This window comes from Ursus maritimus, unplaced genomic scaffold, assembly GCF_017311325.1.
Source record: "Ursus maritimus isolate PB19 unplaced genomic scaffold, ASM1731132v1 scaffold_13, whole genome shotgun sequence".
NCBI classification, from domain to species: Eukaryota; Metazoa; Chordata; class Mammalia; order Carnivora; family Ursidae; genus Ursus; species Ursus maritimus.
The window spans coordinates 61,017,793-61,036,135 of record NW_024423675.1 but is presented as its reverse complement, the minus strand read 5'-3'; the positions used below and the strand labels follow the sequence as shown (position 1 = coordinate 61,036,135).

Sequence of the window (18,343 nt, the reverse complement as noted above, 5' to 3'; positions counted from 1 at the left end):
GGGGGGGGGGGGTGCTGCCAGCGCGCGTGCTCCGGAGGCGCGTCCCCTGGAAGGACGAGGCTGGCCGTGTGGTCGCCGGCACTCCTGGGAGGAAATCAGGAGGATGGTGACACAGCCACCCGAACTCGGGACCCAGACGGTTCCGGAAGTCACGCAGGACTGGAAACGGTGCGAGGGTCGTTGGCCAGAGCGCGAAGGCATCGCCAGGAGCGCCAGACGGGGCCCACAAACGCCACCGTCCTCTCGGGGGGCAGAGCGAGCCGCTGGCAGCGCAAAGCCCGTCCCGTCCTGGCGCCCGTTCCTCAGAAGCAAGGCCCTGTCATCGCTCCGGCCGCACGCCTGTCAGTCCTGCGTGTCAGCGCACCCACGAGCCGGGCCTTCATTCGGCCACATGGCAAGGGGACAGCCGTCCGGCAGGCTCAGGATTCCCAACGCAACATGTCACCATGTGATCAATGTGGCTTCTTACACGGTGCCCAAAGCAGACGACAATGTCCGTCCCACATCAGACGAGATAGCACCGGGGCGGGGCGCCGGGTGGCTCGGTCGGTGAAGCAGCTGCCTTCAGCTCAGGTCATGATCCCGGGGTCCCAGGATCGAGACCGGAATGGGGCTCCCTGCTCAGCGGGGAGTCTGCTTCTCCCTCTACGCTCCCTTTGCTTTTGCTCTGTCTCTCAAATAAATAAATAAAATCTTTAAAAAAGAGAAATAAGGTAACACAGAGGGCAGGAAGTTAACGAACCAGACTCGCAGTGGGTCTGCGGGTGCGTCGTTGAGATGAGGCCCCTGTCCGGTCCGGGTCAGCTCTCGGCACTTACTGTGTATTATGTTCAAGCCACGAAGGATCTCAGTTCTGTTCGAGATCCATCGGGCAGAGGCTTCTGGGGCCGCTCCCTTTTTAGACTGGTCAGTGTCTGAAGAGTCTGACAGCTACAATATCCCTCCCTTTTTAAAGGGATCGACTCAGTCTTGGGCCGCAGACCTCCTCTGCTTCTGCCCGTTACCGGTTCTGGGGCGCCGTCAGCTGGCGCTGGTCCCCGTGATATCTGGGAGCTGCAGTCCTTTGCTGCCTGCGCCACTGCTTGACACAGGACCCCACCTGACATGAGTGACTCCATCTTGCTCTTGACAGTATCCAGCTGCTTGCCGCCCCTGCAGTGGACCGTGGCCCTCTATGCCTGAGACGTGGCATCTCCCTGAGGTCCAGGTGAATCCGTAATCCTAACAGCCAACAGGTATTAAATGAAGTAATGAATTGAATTTAGCCTTAGGCGGTTTCCTTATCTGCACAGGAAGGAAGCGGTAATGGGGTAAGCAGGACAGAGCTGATACCTACGTGGGATTCTAGGTACCCCTGCATCCCTCACTTTTCTAGTATTAACCACTCTTTCTCGCCCATCTTCACTGGAAAGTTATTTGTATTCTAATGGCTAAGAAACGAAACAGAACACCAGTATTAATATCTGACTGCCAGAAATATACAGGTGCCAGAGAACAAAAGCAATTAAAAAAAATAACCCTGAAGCCCAGTGGGACTGTGTCCCAGAGGGGTCACTTGGGGTGGCTGTCCAAGTCCCAGGCGTGGCTGAACCAGAGAGGTGCTGCCCACAGCTGAGCCAGGAGGCCACTGGCTTCAGGTCCCCACCCTGCTCTTTCATAAGTGACTCACGGAGATTCCCAGTGCTGGGAAGGGCTTTGGGACAAGTCTGCTCTCGTCTTGGCACTCCGTGGAGGAGGGGACAGAGGGCAGAGAGCGTGCAAGACTTGTTCAAGGTGGCAGATGCCGGCATCAGACTTGGGACCAGAGCCCCGGGCTCCAACTCACAATTCAGGTCTCTTTACACTACCAAGGGCGTCTCCAGGGGAAGGATGGTCTTCACACTTTGGCGGGCTCCTCCGAGCCAGGGCCGAGCCCAGCAGCACGCGCTGAGGTCTGTGCGGTGTGGAGGGAGTCAGGGTCCCACGCACTGTTGGTACTAATGAGCAGCCAGGGAACAGACTTGGTACTGACATGGGAAACTAAATTGTTCTGAGAGCTTAGACATTTTTTTTGAATGATAATACAGGCTCATTGTTTAGCAAAGCTCAGAAAAACATAATTTTACGATAAAGATCACTCATAATCATACCCCAAAGAACCAAGAGAGAAACTCGGTTGGCTTGTCTTCTGCTCCCCAGTCCAAGTGCTGCGGCTTCAGCCTTAGCGAATCTCCTGTTGCCTCTATTCCCCAACTACCCTGGACTCTTTCAGATTTTACTGATGATAGCCCTTATCCTCATCCACATGCATTTATTGGGCACCTTCTGTATGTACCTGAAACCATCTATTGGTCCCCAGGCAAAGAGCAATTGTTCACTTTATGTTTTTTTTAAAGATTATTTGAGAGAGAGAAAGGAGAGTGAGAGCATGCGAGTGGGGGGCAGGGGCAAGGGAGAGAGTCTTCAAGCAGATTCCCCGCTGAGCACGGAGCCCAATGTGGGGCTTGATCCCACAGCCCATGAGATCACGACCCAAGCTGAAATCAAGAGTCGGACGTTTAACCGGCTCAGCCACCCAGGCACCCTTTGCTTTAAAGTAGCATTTCTCAGTTTGGGTACTATGGACATTCTGCATGGATAATTTTTTATTGTGAGGACTGTTGTCTACACTGGAGGATGTTCAAAGCATCTGACTTCTACCCACCAGACGACGGGACCAGCCTCAGCCAATGTGTCCTGGAGGCACCGTTACCTCCGGCTGAGAACCACTGCAGGACAGCCGATGGATGGGGCTGCCCTGACAGTGAGAGGCCCCTGCGTCCATGTTCACCACCAGATGCTGTGACGTCACTTTATACCCAGAGGAGAAGCGCATGACTCTGGCTTGCTGGTAAACCAACGTGACTTTCAGGAAGTCAGTGGCTTTTCTCCAGAAGGAATGACTCACCACCAACCCTACTTCCCGGGCTTCCCCGACTCTGCTCCAGGCGCTCCCTCTGCAGGGCAGCTCCCAGCCATGAGCCGGGCCGGGTGGGAAGTCCTCAACCTTCGACGGAACACTGCTTCACCTCTTACAGCGGCTGGTCTTGCCCAAGCCCAGGTTACACACGTTACCCGTCTCTCTCTCCCCCTGCCCACAGAGCTCTGCAAATCCTAGACCGATTGCTTCACTTAACGTTTTGTTTTGGCCTAAGATGTGGACATGTACTTCCACCTCCAGACTTTTGAACTCACTGTCGACCGAAAAGCCAAACAGTGTTCTCCCCAGAGGTTTAATGGCCTTCAGACAAACTGGCTTATTGCTGTCCTTTGAACTGCCAACGCGTTCAGATATTCTCCTCGTACAGCACGGTGACTACCGCTGACGACGCCGTACGTATCTGAAGGTTGCTAACAGAGTAGATCTTAAAACTTCTCGCGACGCACACAGAATTGTAGCTGCGTGAGGTGATGGGTATGTTCGCGAGCCTTACTGTGGTCATCTGCAAATACAGTTATGTATCAAACCACCACACTACACACTTCAATTCATACAATACTACATGTCAGTTACAGCTCAGTAAAGCTGGGGGAGTCTCCCTTCTGCTTTGCTAAAACTTCAATTTGTTCTCCTGTTCTTTTATGTTGTTTGCTGGTGGAGTGTGAAATTCTTCCTCATCCTTTCACAGTCTATGCTAATGTATATATTTTTGGTGGCTTTATTCATTTTCTTATCCTTTTGTTTTAAAAATGTTTCCTTACAAAAGTAACAGCTGGGTCTGGGATTTGATTTTGTTCTATTTATGAGCAAATAAGTGTTACCGTGTCATGGACGCTGGCAGGAGGCTTAGGTGAGGCAGACGACAGACTTTATTACCCGTGGGGCCGCAAGCAGCTTCAGCTCGGTCTTCTCCCTGACTTGCAAAGCCTCTGGGGGGCGCTGGGGGGTGGAAGACCCCGAGGGATGCCTGCACATGCAGTGACTGGGTTGTCTTACAGGAGAGGAGCCTGGAGCTTTCACAGCAAGGCTGCTTTTCTTCCAGAAAGAAGACGTTAGGTCATCCATCAAGGAATCTTGCTCGTAACAGCCCTGAGAAACGGCCCGGGTCTAAAGCAGTCCAGGCTCTTCCTTCTTGGCACAGCGGGCCAACCCAGGCAGAGTGCAAGAGCCCTGTGGAAAAGTGCCCCCTTGCCAAAGAAACTCAAATTCTTTCTTAGAGAATAGGATTTTAAATCAACAGGTTGAAAAAATTAAGATACACGTAGGGCCATGTTTCTTCATTTGGGGACATCTTACCTCGCTCCGGGCTTGATGCGTATTTCTTTGTTCTGTGTAAGTGTGTGTCATACAGCACCTGGTCAGTCCCCTGCTCCATCTGCTCCCAGCAGGGAGGGCTGGGGACCTTTGCCTGCTGCAGCAGAGGTGGGTGTGGACCACCTCTCTACATCTGTCACAGTGTGAGACCCACTGGCGACCGACACTCATTACTGAAGCTAATCTTTCTCTGCCTCTTCTCTGTGAGTCAAGTGTTCCATCCAGTGCTCAAGTCGTGTCTTCCTGGGTGACCCAGGGGGTGAGTCCTACAGGGGGCTGGCACCCTGGGATGGCCATTTCCGGTGGCAGGCAACCTGTGCCACTTGCTCGACAAGGAGACTGACCTCATTCTTCCACCGTGACTTTACCTCTCCTCCCCAAATACTGATTTTTACAGGTCAAGATTTGTAAATATTATAAATTATTCTATAATTATAGCTTTTCTGTGATAAAGGTTGGTACAAATAAAAAATCAACACGTCCTACAAAAACCACATGATGTGTTTGAACCCAAAGAGAACGAAATATACACTAGGTCATTAAAATTCTGCCACTTGAAGGAGATCTTCCAAGTATCGACATGCAATGGGTAATTTTTCACTTTCAAATTCCCGTTACTTTTCCTGGCTCACAGTCAGCTAGCATTTTTCTGAGTACCTCCTGCCATCTTTTTTCCTTAGGCTCCTTTTTCATTTTCCTGGCCCCTTCCTCAGACCAATTAAATCAGAATACATGGGAGGTATCATCAAATAAATGAGGCCACAGGGTGTGCAGTTACTCGGTGTGGGGCCCAGAACAAGAGAAGGCTTCCAGCAGGTCCAGGCCGCCGTGCAGGCTGCTCTGCTCTCAGCCTGGGACCGAAGGATCCGGCACAGCCACTGGCACCTGGAAGGTCAGAACAGACAGGGATGCCATCTGGAGCCTTCGGCAGGGCCCTGCAAGTGAGTAATAAAGCAAGCCCTGAGGACTTTGGAGCAAAGCCTTGCTATCCCCCCCAGATAACGACTCCCCTTCGGAGACACGGCTCCTGGCTTGCTATTGGGCCTCAGCAGAGACTAAACACTTACCCACGGCCCCGCAAGTCACCTCGAGACCTGAGCTGCCCGTTGTGACCTGGCTCCTCTCTGACCCATCGGGCCATGAAGTCAGGCACACAGGGCAGCACTCCGTCACAAACAGAAGCGGTACGTGTGTGATCAGGCCCGAGCAGGCCCCCTAGGGACAAGTGGCCCAAATGCCCACGGTCCCCACTCCTGCTACACCGTCTTCTCTCTCCCAGCCTGACCTATGGCTGCTTGGGGAGTTCTCGAAGATCGCCTGACAGAAGAAGAGAAGACTCAGGCTTGGTTTACAGATGGTTCTGCACGGGATGTAGACACTACCCGAAAGCAGACAGCTGCAGCACCACAGCTCCTCCTTGGGACGTCCCTGAAGGACACGGTGAAGGGACATCTTCTCCACGGGCAGAACGTCGAGCAGTGCGCCCGGCTGCTCACATTGCTCGGGAGAAATGGCCTCATGGGCGATTATCTATCCACTCTTGGGCTGCGGCCATGGTTTGGCTGGCTGGATGCTCAGATACCCGCAAGGAAGGGGACTGGACAACTGCGGAGAAAGACATCTGGGGAAGACGAACGTGGACAGACCTGTCCTCAAAAAGTAAAGATTGCTGTGTCCTAAAAATGCCCACCGAAGGTGACCTCAGCAGAAGAGGATTTTAAGAGTCAAGTGGATAGGACGACCCACTCTGTGGACACCAGTCAGCCTCTTGCCCCAGCCGCCTCTGTCACATCCCGGGGGGCTCATGAACAAAGTGCCACGGCGGCACGGATGGAGGTTACGCGTGGGCTCAGCAACGTACGCTTCGCTCAACGAGGCTGACCCCGTCATGGCCACTGCTGAGTGCCCCGTAAAAGGATTTCAACTGTCATGTTTTCTCCTTATTTTGTTTGAATACCTGTGTGCATGTGTGTAAAGCAAATATCTGATTTCTTTCCCCTTATTCTCTTATCTTGTAACATGAGATTTTTACACCAAAGAATTAAGTTACAGGATATGGAGAAGAGCAAACACCACTTAAGGAACACACACACACACACACACACACACACACACAGCCCTGTTGGTTGTTTCTCTACGGATCCTTAATACACTTGGCATCGGCATCAGTATCTGTTTCTTACAGCTCTCTGGTGATGATGACATGCTTCCAGGATCAGTGACTCTGACTTAAGGAATTAAATTATTAATTCATATCAGGAGAATTAGGTTTGGGGGAAAAATTCATTATCTGGACTATTTTGAGGAGCTGGAAGCAAGAAGCAATTATCCAAAAAAGAAAAAAAAGAAAAGAAAAGAACCACACAAACACCAAAAAGTGTTTTGAAAAAGTGCTTTCAGAATTTACTGTACAGGTTTTTTAACAATTTATTTATATGTCGGCTTCTACATGCTCTTACATTTGTGTAAAACATTTATACATATTCTTTACAATTTGTACATATATTAAATGGCTGTATCATAAACATTGTTCTATGAGATTTTATAAAAGAAAAATCAAGTAGGGAAAATTACTTATAAAACATTAACAAAACCCGTGATATTAAAGAACAAGAAATTCTCATATTCGTGTTCATTTGATTTCCTCTTCTACCTATTTTTTGGTTTCATTTTATTTGTGCTGGCCCAAACTTTCCATTTTCTACACTATCATTGCTAGGTCAGGAAAATGAAAGCAGTGGGGATAATGTCGTAAGGCAACTGTGGAGGGCGGACACGCTCGCCTGCAGGAGGAAGATAGTGTGTGTCTGTGAGTGCTCGGATTTAAAGCTGGCCGTCTGCAAAGATTAGGTTTTGCTTTATGCCGTTAACCGGAGTCCTAGTGATCAGAAAAATCCATCGGAAGTTTCGGATGCGGTCGGGAAGAGCATCACCCTGTGCTTCTCATACCTAAAAGCTCCAGGGATGACGGTGCATTATTCAGGTTGTCCCCTTATCAGTCCCTGAACTCTTCCATCTGGTGGGGACGGAGAGGTCTCCTAAGCTGTGTTTTTCACCTTTTCAGAGAACAGCCCCAGCCCGCTCACCTACCATCCCAACCAAGCAGCAAATCACGGCCTCACAAACATTTCTCATTACCTCTGACTGAACAGCTGAAGACTCTGATTTGGGCTGAACGCTGCGGGGGGAGCATGTGTGTCCCCCGGAACTCTCTGTCCTGAGCACAGGACTCAGCAGAGCCGCTCCATCCCTGGGAGCAGTCGGAGCACTGCAGAAACACCCCCAACTTTATCACCGGATTCCTTCTGGCAAGAGTCATGCCGTAACCAGGCTTGGGAAGGAAGCCCTCCCCGTGCAAGGGGAGCTCAGCAACGTTCCTGAGGGAAGTGGGGGCAGTGAATGGGATCCTCAGTTTTTGCCAAGCTGCGTGCTCCGATGGGACACGTAAGTCCCCCGCCCGAGCCGCCTGTGAGGGTGCGAGCAGCCCCAGGACCCCCTCTTTGCTTCCTCCCTCCTGAAAACAGAAGCACTAGAGTCATAAATATGTCAGTGAAAGGCATGTAGAGTTTCCTAAATAGATAGGAATCCCACAGGACTGAAAGGAGTTATAAAAATATACAAACATATATATTTTTTATTCTGGCATATTTCATCTTTTTAAGAAAGCAATTAGTAATTATCTGACATTGGGTAAGCCCCAGAAGATCATGGACGACGTAAAAATTACAATTTTATGTAAAATATCAGTGGGAGAAACCCCTAAATTTTCCATTCAAAATTCTGATAACTTTAAGTACTTTCCAAAAACAGAGACCATTTCCATTGTTTTTAGATAATGGATCAGGAAACGAACCAAAGGAGACTATCCGTACGTAACTGATGCACGTAGGATGGTTAATAAAATAGACGCCATTTTTTTGCAACTCTGTTTCTTTTTGGTTTTCGTTCTTTCTTTACTTTCTGTTTTTGACGAAGGGGGAAAAAATAAAATTGCATTGCCCAAAGTCAGAAAGAAGCACTTCGGAGTTCTCTTCGTGTTCTGTCGTGTTCTACATAACCGGGAAGCGGCCGAGGGCCTGCCTCAGCTTTTCTGCAATCTGGGGAGGAAACAAGACAACCCTGAGACGCCAGTCCCACTAGGCCCTGATGGGGCCTGACCACTTCCACCTCTTACGACGAGTTAGACATTGCAATCATGTCAAAGACTTTGATTGGGCTAAGCTTCTAGTCTCTTCCAGCACCAACCAGTTGGAGGGGGGTGGGGAGACCTCCCCAAACCCCAGATGGTGCTGCCAGAGGCAGTGCCCCCAGCTTGCGAGAAGCCCCCCTTCTTTTTGGCACAGCCCATCTCTCAGGGCAGCATTTCCAGACCAGGCACTTTTTCCTGCAGTGAGTCAGGCGGGGCGGGAGTCGTGCTGGCCTAGATTCCCGTCTTCTCGGACACCCATGGGCTCCCGAACCCCCGCTGCCGAGCATGCCTCCGGGATCCCACCCGCTACGCGTCAACAGTGTGTAGACCATCGGTGCCCCCGTGATAAAGCCAGTGCAGTGACGCAGCTGGGGCTCTGTGCCCAGGCCTCCCCTGAGGACACAAATGTCACAACCACTCTTGGAGCCCAAGCATCTGGAGTAAGTGCTTAGTATACAGTAGGTTATCAATACATGTTTGCGCCATGAACTAGAGTGTGAATTTTAGTATTTAAGGCTTACTGTCTCATAAAACTCTTACATCTAACAAGGACAGTGATTAAATGCATGGTTTTCTATTTTGAGTCATACGGTCACTGATAATTAAACCTCACTTGGGCTTAAGATGATCTATCAAATCAACATGACTGGAGTTTCAAGAGCTGCCCTTCAATGCTCTTCTCACGCAGAATAAATGCAACCTCATTCTGATACATGAAAGGCAACCATTCAGCAGCACCAGTCAATACGAAGAAAGCCCAGGAACCACACACTGTAAGGGAATTCTTTCTGGAAACTCAGCTCCAAAACCAGCTGCTTCCAACACACACTTCACACTACGCAGCAAGCACACCGACCACAGCTCCCTTTCAAGGTGAATTTGCTGCTGGAGACCGACATTTTCCGCACTGTCTCGCCGGAAGAGGACACGTGCACAGATGTGAGTTTGGGGCCGGCCTACCGTCCCCCTGAGCACACGCGAGAATACCATGGCAACAGCAGAACACCGAGTCAGAACCATGGCGGCCGGCACACGGTCAATGATACAGTTCCAGGACCTGCGTCAGGTGTCGAGTTCCCACTTACTCGCTAGATCTTTGTTTTCTGTTCGCGCCAGTAAACAAGCAAATTACTATGCAGAGTACAAGCGTTCACATATTCGTGGCTGTTTCCTAAATGAAAATACTTGAGGTTTCTCCCTCTCTCGTTTTCTTTCTGAAGTTCCTCTGGCGCGCAATGAAAGCTCGTTCACGAAGCCTGCCCGCGGTGCCAGGCTCCACCCCCCCGAGAGCCTGCGGAGCCAGGGGCCTCCTGTCCTTCACGGTCCCCGGGCACGGAGAGGCTGTGGGGGTAGGGGCCCTCCCAGGAAGAACTTCTAGGGGCCTCCCAACCAGCGTCCAGTACCCCTTCTTCCTTAACAGAAACCTTTTTTAAAAGTGTGATTCAAGAAGGAAAAGGCAGATATAATTAAAAGGGATTAAAAAACCCCCTGCTCAGTAATTAACCTCCTTTGGTTTATTCCTTGGGATTAAATATACAAGCAGATGAATTTTATACGGTCAAGGTTACGTGACCACAAATCCTGTGAGTGTGCGTGTGTGTGTGCGCGTGCAAAGGGCCCCGGGAGCCGACTTACTGTTTCGTAGAACTGCACTTGTTGCTCCAGGTACAGGCGAATGACGCTGTTGTAGTCATAGATCCGGTTGCTATGGAAGTGATTCATCTCAGCTACAACCAAAACCAAGATATCAGTCAGTCCCCCCAAAGTTCCACAGATAGCGCCGGGCTGCTCTGCTTGGTCTCATCTGGTTGGCTTCGGGGCAGGGTCAGTTCCTAACAAATCACTTTATAAAGAGGCTAGAAGAGGAATCTGAACAGTTGAGGGCAAACAATACTTTCCGGTAGGGGATGAACTCTGTTACTTGCAGATTAGACACTGCGAACCCGAAACTGACAATCACCCGCGTGTGGACTTTGTTCTCCCACAACGGATGGAGCGGGAGGCCGACGTGGTGGTCACTCTCTGCGGACGTCAGCTGTGATGCAGGACCGAGCGAGGCACCTGGGGGGGGTCCTACCTTGTTCTCTCTTGGTTTGGGTTTCTTGGGGTGCCCTTGAAAGGCTGTACGGATGGGTGAGACACAGGGGGACCCTCTTCTGTATGGAGCTTTGCTGTTCTGAGCATCAGGGCTCCCAGAACCCAACCTCTTACCAGGTGAGAGGATCTGGACACCTGTTCTTCAACTCTGTTGAATGTATCTGTTCACTGCTGACTCCCTCACTGCATTTGTCTCTCGGTACCGCCTCCCTCCCACCCCCATCACCAATTCTGGAGAGGCCTCATCACACCTCCACCTGCCTCTTCCCTCATTCTGTGCACCTAGAAAGCCAACTGCTGGCATACATTCCTACAAAAAGGGCACTGTTCTGAGCTTTATGTGTCTGAAGTTGTACAAAGCTTCTCCTTTATCTGTTTGGATAACTTCAAACACAAGTTCAAAGCCAAATCCCCCATTTCAAACCCTTCAGAAGCCAGAGCTTCACTCAGGTTTTCCCAGCTCTGCCCCTAGTTGCCTTAGATCTGGAAACCTTTCAGACATTCTTCCCTTTGTCCCACTCATTCCCTGGTCCTGATGGCTGTTCCTTGAAAAAGTCTGCAAACATGCTTCCTTCTCTTCCCTGAGCACCACGTCTTCTTCGGGAATGGAACCCTCAGACCGCAGAGGCAGCGGTCTTCTGCGTGGGCTTTCTGACGTCTGTCCCCCAACCTCTCCCACCCTCTGAGCAGTGTGCCCCCCTGCCCCCCACCATCAAACCTTTTACTGGCTTCTTAATGCCCACAGCAAGTCTAGGCTCTTCTGCCTGGTTCTCAAGGCCTTCCATCATCACCAACACTCATTCCCAACAGCCTGTAAGTCGATCTTACTCCTGAAGGCCAATGAGAAAATCCTGTCCCGTTATTTTGTGTGGTTTTGTTCAAACTAGGACATCCTTCCCCTTTCTACTTTGCCCATGCCTGTTCTGTCTACCAAAACAGGAAAAAATCCGTTCACTGTGTGCTGGAAAGCACTCAAATATATAAAAATTCCTTAATATCTTCTTTTGACTAACACTCAAATTTTGCCAAAAAAGCCATGTCCAAGGTCCCTTTCCATTCTACTGTCCTGGGGGACAGAGGTTACAAATTGCTGAAAGCTGCACTTTGGAATCTAACAAAGCGTCATGATTGGAGCTAATACTAAGGGTTATTGAAGGATCTCCACTGTCTCGGAGAAATAATAAAGTTGCACAGTTTCATCCGGCTGTTGGTCATAGTTCCATCAGGGAAACGGGTTCACTCTCATGAACACTGGGATCCTGCCAACAACAGGCTTGCGAGGATACTTTAAATCAGCTCTTATTTGCTTAGCTGGGGTTCACAATTGGCTTCCTCTCCAGCCAGGAAAACAGCAGCTCCGCGGGGGAGAGACACCATGTCCGCCAGCGACGCACGAACCTCGCTCGGTCTTACCTTGCAACGCGTAAGACATGGTGCCAACTCGCTTGACCATGTTCTGCTTGTCCTGGGGGGTGATTTTGCTAGTTGCGACCAGTTTGTCACTTTCTTTCACTTTCTCTATTGCTCCCTGTGAAATATGAATGCAACAGTGTGAACAAAACAACACTCGAAGGATTAGTCACTCATTTCACAGAGAACAATGCCGACGTGTTCTGTAACTGACCGGCTGCTGAACAAAAAAATGTCCCCACAAAATAAGAACGTAGAAAAGGGGGCGCCTGGGTGGCACAGCGGTTAGGTGTTTGCCTTCGGCTCAGGGTGTGATCCCAGCGTTGTGGGATCGAGCCCCACATCAGGCTCCTCTGCTATGAGCCTGCTTCTTCCTCTCCCACTCCCCCTACTTGTGTTCCCTCTCTTGCTGGCTGTCTCTGTCGAATAAATAAATAAAATCTTTAAAAAAAAAAAAAAAAAAAAAGAACGTAGAAAAGCGCCTAAATAGAACTTCCTGCAAGTCCCTTGGAAGCAAAAGGGTTGCTATTCCTGAGACACAGAACTGAGCTGAGACGGACGTTTCATGCTACGACAGGATGAAAAGCAAACAGCACTTGGTTTCTGAGTGTGTGAGCCGGCGCCGACGGGTAGTGCAGGCGGCGGACCCAGGCCTCGGAGGTTTGGAAAGTCGATGAGGGGCAGCGTCGTGCCTGCACCCGGGCCCTCGGTCTCTGTTCGGGGGCATGCCGGCCGCGGGGGCGTGGGCATGCTGACGGTCAGCTTTACTCTGGCGTCCGGGAGGAGCACTGCATCAATTTCAAATCGATACTCGGATCGAAGTAGTGGTAAAGCTGCCGAATGTTTCCCCCTCCAGGATCATCACAGTGCTCATTAGAGCCGTCTGGAAAGAAAACCTTTACACTCGTGCACAAATCAGGCTCCATGCCCAAAACTCTAACTGCTGGCATAAATCCCTACGGCAAGCTAACTCTCCTGAGCTGGCTTTTGTAACTGGGATTTTTATTTTTGTTACATTTATGTTATGCCCCCCAGTTGTGTGGAGATATAACTGACATACAGCACTGTATGGGTTCCAGGTGTACAACGTGATCACTGATGTCCGTCCGCACTGCAGGATGACCACGGTAACACCATCACCTCACACAGTTACAAGTTCGTTTTATTTTTATTTTTTTCCTTTGTGATGAGAATTTTAAGATCTACTCTCCCAGCAGCTGCACTTCTGGGTACATAACTGAAGAAAAGGAAATCACTCTCTCAGCGAGACTGCTGCACTCCCAGGACCGCCACAGCATTACCCACGACAGCCACGATGCGGAAACACCTAAGTGTCCATCAATGGGCGGTTTGCTAAAGAGAATGTTCTGAGTTTTATATTAAATTATCTGAAGTTGCACAAGGCTTCCCTTCCTGACTCCACCCCTTCCTAACACTTGGACTATTAAGCTGAATGCTAGAACGGCCACGTGCCAGGATTGTTAGGGTTGCAGACCAGCCCTCTGTGGAGATCTTCCTAACAAAGCCAAGTACATCACAGTATCCCAGAGTATGACGGTTGATAAAATGCCCCTACTCTGAAATAACTCGTAGAGTTTGAAAAGAGAAAAACTAACCAGAGTCAAAATGTGAGGACACCCCAAAACATTTCAAAATTTGGTTTAAAAATACCTGTATGGAGGAATTATATAGTTTCCTTATTAGTATGAAAATATAAGATTGATGTTCATCATTTAAATTTTCATCAGGAAACCATTCGTCAGGCCCAGGGGGACAGAATGTCTTACTTCATCTCGACGGGGAAGGGTCTTGGAGGACTTCCCCAAGCAGCTTACAGGGTCTCACTAGTAAGGGCGAGCAGTATTCCTAATCTTGTCCTGAACTTCAAACAGCATGATTATTTTGTCTGATACCTGACCTAAGTATAGGCATAAAGGAATATTTTTTTCACATTTTTTGTTCCCTCAAAATAATCTTTTTAGAGAATCAAAGAAACTAGAAACTACCCATCGTTGAAACGTGTTACGGGACCTCACTATTTAAACAGCCCAAGCAGCCCCGGCAGGTTTCAGAAAGCTCGCCCTGACTCAGCGCCGTGCTGAACGACAGGGCCCGTGCGGTGGCCGTGCATCGCGGCCCTGGCCCACCCGTGTCATCATTCGTGCACTTCTGTGATCAAGTTACCTTGTGGGCGCCGATAATATCAGGGAAGCAGCCAAGGAAACCTTTATATTCATGATTACATTCCATGAGGAAGTGGAGATCTTTCTTTGGCTACAACAAGACACAGGTTGGTTATTACTGGCAGAGAAACCCAGACGGTCGAGGACAAGGAAAGGGTCGTACTGGAGGCCTGTACGAGCCAAGCCCCAGGTATGAGTTACTGTATCAAGGGTTATGCATTCAGCCTAGTCTTCCTGCAAGAAAACAACTCCCAAGACCATTACATTCTCAACTGTAGACTGGAGAGAAAATCATAAAACATCAGACCATTTTTAGGCTGGTTGGTAAAGTTAGTCATTTTGAGGTGGCTCAAAATATGATACGGTAGCAGCAAAAAACTAGTTAATACTCTTTATATACAAGCAAATAAGATGGAATCATTTAATGTCTAAATTTTAGCAGAGACTATGAATTATTAAAAATCTGGTCGTCATCTTAAGTGGCAACTTAAAATTTTTCAGTTTTTCTGAATTACAATTTTTAAGAGCTACGTTATACACAGTTCTACAAATTACTCTTTTTCTACAAGCAGCGGTAGTCGGTGACCAACATGAGGCGTGGGCACGTGTGTGTGCACAAACATGCCTTTCAAGAGGTCATCTGTCTGAAAAACTTTTAAGTTAGGGATTTGAAACAACATTGATGTCCGTCCCCTTTAAGGGAACTTATCATCTGTTATCTGTAGAAAGAACTGGAATCGGACCACTGAAGGCCCCAGGAAAAGCCACCTGGCTGTAACGAAGACCTGCCCCTTGCCAGGGCCCGCAAGGGTGTCTTCTCCGTAGTGGCTGCTGAACGCTGAGAGCCTACCACGGCTGGCCCCACGGCCACCACCTACCAGCCGAGTAAAGCAAGCCTCAGACAGGCTAAGAGTCCAAATGGTGGCGTGAACAGTGCTCTTGCTCTAACATTCCAACCCCCTGATGGCGGAGGATGGATCCCAGCCATTGACACTGGAAGGTGTTCATTTAGATTCTCCATGATAAATGTAGCCATCACTTTAGCTTAACCAAGGAACACTATTACCACGTATAATGAACAAAGATACACAGGGATAGAAAAGAAGAGGAGATCTATTTGCAAAGTTTGTTTTAAAATAGGTTAAATAAACACGTGGGTCCGAGAGCATACAATCCGCACCGGGACCGCGTGGCTATGTGGATACCTGTTCTGCCACGAGACCGGCAATTTCTTCGTAAGTCTTTCCTGCTTCCGTTATTGCAGCATTGAGATCTGTTTCGCCTGGAAATCATTACAGCTACATCAGTGCTCGTATTTTCTCTTCGTTTATTTTACTTAAAAATTTCATTATAGAAAACACTACACTTTTCAAAACTAGAGGATAGTGTAATGAGTCCCCATCTACCCATCACCTGGCTTCCCAACGAACAGCTCACGGCCAGTCTTTCTGCACCTGTACCGTCCACCCCTACCTCCCCCATTTCGCTGGCCACGTAACGATGCACCCATAAATTCTACGCCAAAGATAAGCACTCTTTAAAAAGCAAGGACAATACCAACATCACACTGGAGAAAAGAGAATTGCTCCTGATAGAATTATCTGGTCAGTGGGCAGCTCCCTGGTGTCTGGAATCAAGCTGGCTGCTTTCAGAACGCAGAGAAAACCCACATGGCAGAGAGCTGAAGTGTTTCTTCAATCTACGGGTTCTTTCTCCTCCCTCCCTCTTTTCTTGCAAATTTCTTTTTGGGGCGTTGAAGAAACCAGGTACTTGCCTTGGTACCCACAGCCTGGGTTTCGCTGACTATGTCTGTGGTGATAACACAGTCCTCTGTTCCCTGTACCATCCAGATCTTTCATTTTAGGAAAGGTTTGCAAAGTGTTGCTATTCTACTCCTATCACTCCTTCTTGACCTGAGGCACTTGTATAAAGAGAAACTCTCTTTTATCGACTATCTGGTTATTTTGAGATATTGGAAGAGAAAAAGTACATTAAATGCTTCTTTCTCTTTGCCATTTTCAGAATAATGAGTTGATCTTCTAACCATCCCCCAGAGGTAACAGATTAACTTTTTAAAAATGTATCATTGCAATCCTGGATTTAAACATACTTGATAAGCTTCATTGCAGAGAAAGTATTATTTTTACTAATGCTCTAATTTTCTCTTTACTGGCCATTGGAAGGCTTTTCAGACCAGCATCTGAGCTCTGCTAGGAGCTCTGGTTCATGTGGGTGGAACAGAGTGTTGAGAAATCCCCCGTGGGGGGCGCTAGAGGTGCTTCTCGCTACTGGATTGGCTATTTCTAGAACTTTTTGATGAACAGAGCAAGGCAAATTGTATTTTTTTAAAAAGATGAAAACCATAATGAGCTCATATGGATATTTCCAATTCAAATTTAGGACTTCAGGATTTTTCATAATGTATTTTTAAACTTTTGATTTTTATGTTTAGCTCTTTCATTTAAAACTTAGCTCCTAAAAATGGTAATACAATTATATATTTGCTTTACCCTACCATATGTAAAATAGTTTTAGAAGTTTTAATAACAATACCAACATTTTATTGCTAATGATATGACTAATGAAAACAAAAGATTTTTTACGTTTTTTGACTTTAAGGCATCTGCTACTAGAGATATATAATCAAAATACAATGTTTTATGGTAATGTGAAATGATTCCTTTCCGCGTGGTTATGCCTTCATCCTGATGTATCAAATGATTTATATTGCTTTTGCTTTTTAGGGATTTTTTTTTTTTTTTACATTTTTTACATAAATGAATTTAAATTTATTTTCTAATAATAAATGTAGAATAATAAATGTAAATGTAAAACATTCCCATGGCTTCAAAGTAAAATCTATAAAACTAGATGAAACCAGAGGTCTAGCTTCTATAGCTGTTCCTCTTCTCCGCTACAGTTAACCACCTAAATATTTTTATCAATTATTTTTCCACGATAATCCATAAGAACGGAAAGCGCCTCATGGATTTATGCAAAGGCCATGCGAATAGTCTCCGTGTTGTTCCGGTATTAGTTTCTGTACTCACGGAGGGAGCATGGAAGGTTATGTTTAACATAATCCGAGATATTCTTAGGAATTGTAATCCTCCGAAGTATTGGAAGATCAAAGAGTACAGCGCTGCCCCACGTCATCCGCACATCCGAGCAAAGGAAGACGTGGTAGACCCAGTCCTCGACTCTGCTGACCTTCACTTGCCTTGAAATGTGAAAAGCTAGTCCGTGGGGACTTGAGAAGTTCTTTGAAACAAGATCTCTAGGAAGCTGAAGGATATTCCCCACGAAGCATATTACACTGAGCACTTTTAATACTTGACAAAGTGCCATCTGCAGTAGGAATATCTGATAACACACCGACTGATGGTTTTCAGCAGGAAAAACATTAAAGTGAACAGGGCTTCTGTGAGGCGTGGTTTGGAGGGGATCACGTGGGCGGGCGCTGTGGAGAAGGCTCGGCATCCTCAGCGTCATCTCTTACTCTACCTCCCTTCCAGGATGTCCTCATCCTGCTGGGGCCTCCCCTATGCCCCCCGCAGCCCTCTCTATCCTGCCTTTCTGCCAGGCTGCTCTGGGCTGCAATTATACAGATAGAAAACTCCAGAGAGAAGCTGATCGTTTTGAAGGTACACAGATTCTACTGAAATGTACAGAACGAGAAACATACAGAAAGATTTATGTACAGTACAAAGCTACCAAAGAACATCTTTAGGACCCATTCCCCAGATTACCAACTGTCTTCTCCTCCCCCCTTTTTAAGACTTTTGGTTCAATTACCTGCACCCTCTATTAATATGACATTTAGTGAAGTGTGAGTGATTTGTCTCTCCTGGCATCGACAGGAGAACAAGTGAATCGCTGTTTACAAATTCTGTGATCTAGCTCTGAATGATTTCTAAGTTTTCTATCTGACTTCAAGGAAGGGAAGTCCTTAGGTCTGGGTTGGTGCTACTGGAACAATCATGGTTAGGCTTATAAATCTCATCATGGAGTGGCTCCATTTCTAGTTAGGATGGGGACAACTGCAGGACTCCTGCTCTCAACATAATAATACCAAATACACTAAAACATCATACTTCTCTGTAGTCACAGAAGCACCGTGGGAATGAAGAAATCCAAATGAACTCAATTCCGAGAGGGCTGAGCCTTGCACCCTAGCCACGCTGCGGAGTC

General features: G+C 48.0%; 1 protein-coding gene across 1 annotated transcript in view; it reads right to left on the bottom strand.

Moving 5' to 3' along the window:
• Positions 1-6,651: 6,651 nt before the first annotated feature.
• Positions 6,652-18,343, bottom strand: part of SNX9 (sorting nexin 9) — a 108,023-nt gene continuing 96,331 nt past the window's right edge. The window contains exons 14-18 of the mRNA XM_040628005.1: positions 15,358-15,434; positions 14,154-14,243; positions 11,973-12,087; positions 10,098-10,189; positions 6,652-8,370 (exon numbers count right to left, since the gene is read on the bottom strand). Of these exons, the coding sequence (XP_040483939.1) occupies positions 8,323-8,370; positions 10,098-10,189; positions 11,973-12,087; positions 14,154-14,243; positions 15,358-15,434 (422 nt within the window). The 3' untranslated portion in view covers positions 6,652-8,322. The remainder of the gene's footprint in view (positions 8,371-10,097; positions 10,190-11,972; positions 12,088-14,153; positions 14,244-15,357; positions 15,435-18,343) is intronic.